We start from the raw sequence: 8,691 nt of genomic DNA on the forward strand, positions 1-8,691 counted from the left end.
CTGGACATAATGCAATTTTTTCTTTTAATGTTTAGTCTATCAATAAAAATAAACAAAAACAATCAAAATTCTTAGTCATTTTTAAAATATTACTGAAATCTTTCCTAGTCTTCATAAACTCATTATTGTGAATGAATCGTCTCGTGATCCGRATGCATTGTTATAATCCCAATAACATTTTCTTTACACTGATTCTAAATAATCGTTTAGATTTTTTTCCTACTCCACCTCTGTTGGTGTCATCTAATTGTGTCTGAACATCAGAGAGGCGGTCCTTAAGATCATTTTTCTTTTCTTTTGCTTTGGCCAGACGATTCTTCAAGTCATTGAGGTCACTTGCAGTGCCTGCAGCAAAAACAAAAAAAGAAAAGCAAATAAGCTTTTAGTTTTTTTTTTTTTTTTTTAAATCATGTATGGAAAGGGAGTCCAAGTACCCTGGAGTTCTCCTTCTGACTTCTTAGCGTCTTTCAACAGGGCACTGCTCTTGTCCTTTAGTTCTTTGGCTTTGTCKGTGAGTTTCTCTTTGTTTACAGTCTAAAAAGGAAAACAACAATTTCCAAAATGTAAGCTCCTTTGTTCCACATTTCGTCATTGCCATGTCAAGTGTGCATGTTCTGTTCATGTACTGAATTTAAAAGCTTACATTAAGGGCRTTATCTGCAGCGTCTTTGGCCTCCTTAGCTGCTGCCTCTGCAGCTTTAATGGCATCTGTAATGTTCTTATAGGCCTCAATAGCATCCTTTGCATCACGCACCTTGGGAAGTTTGCTTGCATTCTTCATAGCACTAATGAGATAACATGGTTCTTAGAGATTTTTTACAAAAATATTTCCAAATATCATGACTGAACTGCAGTGTTTGAACTTTAAAATCAACTATGGAAAAGATAGAAGACACTATAGCTCTGATTAATCTCATCAATATGCCTTCAATATGCAAACGGTAATAAACTTACTCCTCGATTTGTTTAGCCATCTCGGATAGCTTCTTCGCATGCTCCTCTGCAGCCTCCACAAGGTCCTTCTTTGCCGCTGCCTTGGTGATCTCATTCACCTTCTTGGTCAAATCGGTCTTGGCACCATCCAGCTGTGCAGCTAGAGTCTCAAACTCCTGCAGAACCAAAAGAAGGCAGAGCGTGACGTACACTGGGTTACAAGAAACATGGAATTGTCACCGACTTTGGTTCAGGTTGATTTGGATAAAACAATAAATTTTCTCATCATACTGTTCTCTGGCATTAAAACGTGTTTGATGATCTGAAACATTAAAGTGCAAAAAAATAAAATAAAAGAAAGAAAGAAATCTGTTAAGGTGTCCAATACGATTTCAAGMGGCGGCCTACGACTAGTTAGCATTTTGTAGGTTGGCATTTATGGCTTGATTTGTAGACAATAATTCAGGAAGACACRTTGAACATTTGTGAAATTTACCGTCTTGCTGTCCGAGAGCATTTTCACCAAATCCTCTGTCTTCTTCAGTTCGTCCTCAGCCATAGCTATCTGGTCTTTAACAGTTTTCCGCTCCTCTTTTAAGTCATTAATACGTTTCTGCAGGGGAAACATAAATCAACTGAGTCGGTGTGCTGACAGCGGGGTTCACTGTACAATTTCAGCTACCCTGAGAAGAATCTGGCACTATGTCTGCAAAATACTATCACAAATGACAGGAGAATGTCGACTATGATTTGCTGATTATCGCTGTTAACGAACAAGCATGTACGAATTGCTGTTTGATTACCTCCAGGTTTTTCAGTGTCTGTGCATTCAGACCATTTTGGGTATTGGCCTTTTTCACCAGGTTTCTTGCTTCTTCCAAAGCTTTCTCCAAGTCCTTCAGCTTGGCATTGTAATCCTTCAAGTGGCTGCGGATCTTCTCTGCTGCAGCCTCRTTCTGGACACTCTGCTTACTAAAATTATTCTTGATGTAGTCAAGCACTAGAAGTTGACGACAGAGTGCGGTTTGTCAGTGGCAGCGTATGACTCATATTACAAATCACAACTACTCTGCTTGTGCTCATTAGGATATTCTGCGTGCGGAAACTTACATTTAATCGCCTCAGCTCGCTCCGTCTCAGCAGCCGTCTTCTGAGAGGTGAAGTTTCTGTTCTGCATCTCYGTCACCATGGACTGAGCCTTCTCCAGTATCTTAGTCAAACTATCAGCAGGCAACGCATCACCTCGACCTTCATTCTTCAGCTGAAAGATTAAGTCTTCAAAATAGCAGAGCACCCACAATGTGAGTAGGAGGCCAGAACACAAGGAAATAAAAGAAAAGTGACACACAACATCAGGAGAAAATGAGTGGCTTTGCTTCCTTCTACCTTTAATTTTCGCAAGCATTTTTTGGATCTCTTTTTCGAGGTCTTTTGCCCGTTTGTAGGTCTCTTCAGCATTGTCCACRGCTTTGTCAGCGTCTACAGCACTCTTATCAGCCTAAGTAAAATAAAGTTACAAAAATCACACATTTACAGACCTGCTGCTTAAATTAACACGCTGAAGCAATCGTAAAACATCAGACTTGTTTTTTAAACCTTGTTTTTCATGGATTTAATGTCATCAGCGAGGCTGTCKGCGTCTTTCTCAAGCTGGTCCACCTTGGACTTTTGCGTGTTAACGGCAGAGCTGAATTTGTTGACGAGAGTCTGCAAAAGTCAACACACAACGTCACATCTGATGTCAAAGTGGGATGTGCTGMTCTGTGAGCAAGAAGACGTGATGCGAACGGGTGGCGCTAAATACAGGGCGCTACTGGAAGAAAAGAAGCTGAAAAGGACTTGAGCTATCTTGCAAAAACAGATGAAGACACGAGCGTTACCTTAGTATCAGACACGGCCTTTTCAAGCTTATCCAGCCTTTCCTTTAAGGCGCCACTGATGGAAGCATTATCTAGTTGAGCCTTGATTCTTGCCAGCTCAAAGTCGAGCTTTTCCAAGTCATTTAGCAACGTCTGAGCACAATTGTCACATTCTGAAAGCGAAACAGAGGACAACAGAAGAATATCACACTTCAGGTATTATGAATGGCCTGAGATACCATCTGAAYTCAGAGATTACTTTTCTTATATATTCACCTTGACAGTGCTCATCTGTGTTTGTGTCTCCTGGCTCCAGCRAGTTCTTGCARACTGAAAGAAGAGCACAATGGATTCGAATTTCAAACTGATTTTAAATTATAACATATCTTAATGAGAAAGAATGCCGGATCTAACCTCCAGTCCTACGATCACAGCTGTTTCCATTTCCGTTGCAATTACATGGCTGGCAATTTCCTCCTGGTATCAGCGGGTCGCCATAATAACCAGGAGCACAACTGCGTAAGAGAAGGATTAATGAATAGGCATCAAATTGGAAAAAAGCCAGCAGCATTCCTGTCTGCACGTTCCGGCTTTACTCACTTCTCACACCTGACTCCGGTGTAGCCCGGTTTGCAAGTACACTGGATGTCTCCCAACACGTCTCCGCAACTCACTGCAAAGCTGACGGTGAATCAAAGAGGGATTACACTGCTGTTGCCGAAATAGTTGCATTAGAAAACAGCAAAGCAGTAMAGTTTTTTTTKKKKTTTTTTTCTCGCCYACCTGTTTGAGGATACACTAAATGGGCACGGACACAGTCTGCACGTCCTCTGTGCTGCGCTGCCAAAATAACCGTCTTTGCAGCGCTCACATCGGTCCCCAGCGGTGTTGTCCTTGCAGCTCTGAAAATGTCAGAACGCGTTCATTAGTCGTTAATCAGCTACGTCTGTTTGATTTCGAGCTGTAAATATGTGGCTCGGCGCAAGYGCTGCATGCACAGGCACAGTCTTGAGCGTCTTGCATAACAATTTCTCAACTGGAACTCCACAGAGCAAAAAACTCTATTGTGCCTCTGAAGGGAAGAATAAAAGAGAGGAAGTTTAAAAGAGGACTTTTAATGAGGATTAAAAAAACCATTCCAGTGGTAACAAATAGATATAGTTGTGAGCGCTGAAGTTGAGAGGTTCTGTCTGTGACTAAGCTTTAGCATAATCATCTAAGTTCAAGTGATCAATACATTTCCAAAGAACACTCTGAAAAGTTTTGACTTAAGATTTTAGCTGCTACATTCTTTTATTTCTCTCGTTTTAAATACTTCCTTGCAGTCCTCCTTCTATCTGCTGTTAATTACTTCCATAAGCAGCAATAAAACACTGTTTTAATGTCGGTTTAAAACAAAAATAAACTATCTTTTGCATTTTATATTAAGGATTAGCACAATTATCACCTGGAAACTACAGTCTCTGTTTGTGTTTCCTGGAGAATTAACTTATGCTAACTTTGAACTCTCAAAAAGGCTGCCAGCATTTCAAAATCCAAAGTGTTTCACAGCGGGTGGAAGCTGAAAGTTCAAAGCAGAACTACTTTTTKGTAATTCCTTGTCATCTGTTTAATCTTTCAGCTGTGGCTTCAGTCTCGYTCTCACATTAGCTGATCCAGCTTTGTTTAAACACCGTACCGATACAACAAATTGATTCAGAGCGTTCTTCCAGCAGTAACAACTTCCACACTAAGAAGTGTTTTTCTCAGCCTGACTTGGTCGAGSGTAAATTAGGTGCATTCATTGATCTGGAAATATGGATTTTGGGTCAACTCAACTGAAAACCGATTCATTATACAACAAATGTTTTTTTTGTTTGCTTGTTTGTTTGTTTAGTTTTTTTGGAATGTTGTTAAAGTCCATTTACTGAGTGAAATTACATTATCTAAACTATTACAAGAAAAAGAGATTAAGTGCTAATCCTGTTAATACCTTAGCAAATTATGCTGCGGTATTAAGTTATGCCACAGTTAAGTAACAGTTGGGCAATTCAGAGCAAAAGCCGCTTTCTTGATGTGAGATTCCTTACCAGACACCTCCCTGTTTCATCTTCGCACTCGTCAGCTAAACCGTTGCACTCACAGGGCAGACAACGGCCAAAACTCAGCCAGCCRGTCTTTCTGTAGAATCCAGGAGAACATTTCTGAAAGAGAAAGCAAACACCAAAATAAAAAGTGTATTACGCGTCAAACTCTTTTTRTAGGTGCAACACTGTAGAACTGCTTTCACAGCAAAGGAAATATATACTGGCAGTAAAAATYGGAGTGAAACATCACAGTTCAGTTCATTAACCTTAAAGTCGTTTTGTGAATGCAATTATCAATAGTTAAAGCCATTAACTAATTGCCTCCATATTGAATATCACGGGAAATTACACACAGATTRGGAGGTTTTTCACTGCGCATAGCAATAAACTCAGTCTGAATTTTTCTTCATAACATATTAACAGAGAAACTCGCCCTTTGCTTTCAGAGATAACAGTCATTTAATCACTAACACTCTAAGGATKAAAGACAGCGCAAAGCAGCACCCGAGGTGAAAAAAAAAAACCCCAAAACAAAACAAAACAAAAAAACATTCTCTCGCAACAAAATGCAGCRTGTAGGTTTTTACCTGAACCTGAGAACTAGCATCAGAAACTGACGGATACTGAATGACCTGTCCCTGGTTATTTAAGGACGGATATTTTATCTGCTGAGTTGCCTGGTTGTCAGTCCTCTGAGGAAATCTGTCATGATATCTGGTGTGGTGGAGTCGCTCTTGCTTGCCAAAAGGTCTGTGTCCGGCAGAGCACAGACCAATTAAAGTCCAGCATATTAGGATCCGCAACAGAACCCCTCTACACCAGACCCTATCCATGCACGTATCCGACATTCCCGGCGTTTTTCCTGTGTGAAGTAAGACCTCGCTCCCCCTGTCCTCAGCTTCTTAAACATGCACACACTGAGGCACAATGAGGACACACCCCGTTTACCTGAGTCAGCCGGGCTGATCAGCATGAGCCTGCTTGGTGCATTCAAGCACTTCCATGCAAGTGTTTACATGCTCTCTCTCTCTCTCTTTTGCGTTCTTCTTAAAAAATGTACATACACAATAACATAATCATGGCTGGATAAGATATTTAGACAGTAAAAGGAGACCGGGGGTATGCATGGACAGGTCTTAAAAGTAAAAACATTAAATTGACAAAAGTTARGAATGCCGCTGGGCTATTAGTTATGGCTAAAAGAATTTGACARCAATGTCTTTAGCTCCATGGTTGTCAAAGTGTGCTATCTCTACCACTGGTGGTACTTCAGCTGGCTTTAGTTTTGTTCACAATAAAAGTATTTAATTATTTCCATATTAAATAACAAAAAAAAACCAAACATATCCCTTGAGATGTAGTGAGCAAAAGTGAAGAGGTGGTAGCAGTCACAACATGTAGTCACAATAAACATAAACTTACAATAAGACAAATGACTCAAGTAAAACAATTGCACTTCCGCAATGTGAATATAATGGTATATATCATGGTCCTAAATACATTCAGAGGTAATAGTGTTCWACGTTTAACCTCTAATTTTTAACTGTTTCACGAGGTCGAGACAGAAAAGCTGAAAGCTTTGTTCCCCTGTTCTGTTCTGACACGAGGAACATTAAATTAWAAAAGGTCTTGAGACCGGAGGCTGTTGTTTAGAGTTAACAAAGATGAACGATAAGGTGCTGTCAACTTAAGAATAGCTTTATAAATCAAAACATTCCAGTGGCCAAGGCAGGCAGACATGCAGAAATAGATATTTTACCTTAGTGTACAAGAGACAAGGGTGAGTTAGGGCTCCATAATTTGTAGTAAACAGCAAAGCACCATGATGCAGGCTATCCAGCATGAGCATAATTGTTCATGAATAATATATCACCATTATTGACCATAGTCAACAACTGGAAGAAAAGTTGACTCCACCAATTTCTGTTTTACATTAAAAGAAAGGCAGGATTTGAAATTCAAGTAAAAGCTTCATTTTTTTTTTGTCAACAATTAAGACGTAGAAACTAGTTTAATTTGTTGGCCATCGCTACTGTTGACGACGACGACGACGATGATGATGATGATGATGATGATGATGATGATGATGATGATGATGATGATGATGATGATGATGATGGAGTGGTTTGATCTTGCATTTGTTGAGATGAGAAAGAATCAGTCAGTGAAATAAACATATTTTTCAAACTTCATACTTGGATTTTGTAAAAAAAAAAAAAAAAAAAAAAAAAGGTAATAAACAGTCCCCTTTTCTTCTTTTCTGTTGTCTGTAAGGTCAATAAAAATTCTGCTACGGAGAAAACTTTGCATTTACTTGGACAGCATTTTGTCACGAGTATTTCTGAACTGCTGCTTTTACGTAAAATACAATTGTCTGGAATATTCCAGCATATTACAGAGTGTACCAWAAATTTGTGACTGAAGGCAAAGTCAGACATCCTTAGACGACACAATCCAGACACTCACTTGTGAATCACTCCCCACACACACACACACACACACACATGCAGCAGGGTGTGTCAGCTGTAGCTCCAGACAAATGCTTGTGTTGGAGGAACACTCAGGTGAGGACACTCAGGTTTATGAGTAACGTTATGTTTCCTAGAGACACGCCCTGCGTTTCAAGGCAAGGCGCCGTGTCATAGCACCTCCGGGCACATATAATTAACTTCCTTTAAACATGCCCAATCAAACACGCACACATGTAGGTTTATGGAAACAGCCTTACAAGAAAAAAAAAACATAACACCTTCCCTTGTAATAATGCCTCTAATAAATCTGCAGGGGTACCTCTTCTTTAATTACTCGTTGCTTGAATTTCTTTCTTGACTTGGTTTTGTGGACAAAACAGCGGAAACATTATGAATACAAACCAGTTTCTAAGAGCTCTTTCAAAAAGTTAATTTCACAAAAACAAAACAATCTTTCTTCCAAAACAACTATATGGAACGAATACTCRGGTAACTAATTACTGGAAGCGCTAACTATTCTGGTGATTTTGGCTCTTTAGGATCCCTAATATTACGTTATGTTGTCGCATAACGTTGTCTGGGGCTCCACAATGTTGCTGCGCTGCTTTCAAAATGTGGTATTTTCCAGCAAATTCCTCCGYTGGTAAGTTTTTCCTCCAGGAAAAGGGTGTGACACTTTGTTCAGACATGTTAGGACACTCCAAAAACCATGAGGACCAGATCCAACTTCTTAACGAGACAAGATGTCGTTTCAGCCCCACCCGGTTCCCCACCCTTCCACTTGTGTTGTTGGTTTTTGTCTCAGTCTTTTCTGGTATGTATCTTTTACATTTGTTTTGTTTTTGACTAAAGATTGGATTTGTTAAGGAATAAGCTGTGCTGCAACACCTTTATTCAATGTGGAAAAATGTACAATAATTTGAAATCATAAGTCTACATACATTGTAAAATACGTGTAGAATGTTGAGTATTCTGGTTGCAAATACAGGATAATAAGACAGAGGCAAATAAGAGGCAAAAAAGCAAAAGCAAGTTAGTTTGCAAATGGCTGTTCTGGAGTTATAGGACAATATAATAAGAAAATATAGATACGTTCAAAATTATTCATATTTCTGGCACAATTATATAGGATTTAAACTTTTCTTTTTATTTAACCARAACTACACGTATTTTACATTTTGCATCTTGTACAATTCAAGTGAAAATAAATAGATAAATAGAAAGAAAGGCCTGATGAAAGTCAGATATTCCAGAAATTTTTCWGATTTTCATCCTTCAGCTAAAAAGATTGTCTTCAGACAAATTACAAAGGATTTAAAGGATAGCATTAAAATATATCAGTCAGGAGAAGGGTCCAAATTT

The 8,691-nt window shown here is 39.2% G+C and overlaps 1 protein-coding gene across 1 annotated transcript in view; it reads right to left on the reverse strand.

Moving 5' to 3' along the window:
* Positions 1 to 145: 145 nt before the first annotated feature.
* The window catches only part of LOC103461181 (laminin subunit alpha-3-like), a gene marked incomplete at its 5' end in the record, with an annotated part of 10,214 nt that continues 1,668 nt past the window's right edge, over positions 146 to 8,691 (reverse strand). The window contains 15 exons of the mRNA XM_008403509.2: positions 146 to 345; positions 435 to 534; positions 644 to 785; positions 955 to 1,109; positions 1,430 to 1,546; positions 1,737 to 1,933; positions 2,044 to 2,208; positions 2,320 to 2,431; positions 2,530 to 2,640; positions 2,814 to 2,965; positions 3,069 to 3,122; positions 3,207 to 3,307; positions 3,393 to 3,473; positions 3,576 to 3,694; positions 4,862 to 4,975. Coding sequence (XP_008401731.1) covers positions 161 to 345; positions 435 to 534; positions 644 to 785; positions 955 to 1,109; positions 1,430 to 1,546; positions 1,737 to 1,933; positions 2,044 to 2,208; positions 2,320 to 2,431; positions 2,530 to 2,640; positions 2,814 to 2,965; positions 3,069 to 3,122; positions 3,207 to 3,307; positions 3,393 to 3,473; positions 3,576 to 3,694; positions 4,862 to 4,975 — 1,905 coding nt within the window. The remainder of the gene's footprint in view (positions 346 to 434; positions 535 to 643; positions 786 to 954; positions 1,110 to 1,429; positions 1,547 to 1,736; positions 1,934 to 2,043; positions 2,209 to 2,319; positions 2,432 to 2,529; positions 2,641 to 2,813; positions 2,966 to 3,068; positions 3,123 to 3,206; positions 3,308 to 3,392; positions 3,474 to 3,575; positions 3,695 to 4,861; positions 4,976 to 8,691) is intronic.

The sequence above is a fragment of the Poecilia reticulata genome, unplaced genomic scaffold (assembly GCF_000633615.1).
Source record: "Poecilia reticulata strain Guanapo unplaced genomic scaffold, Guppy_female_1.0+MT scaffold_720, whole genome shotgun sequence".
NCBI classification, from domain to species: Eukaryota; Metazoa; Chordata; class Actinopteri; order Cyprinodontiformes; family Poeciliidae; genus Poecilia; species Poecilia reticulata.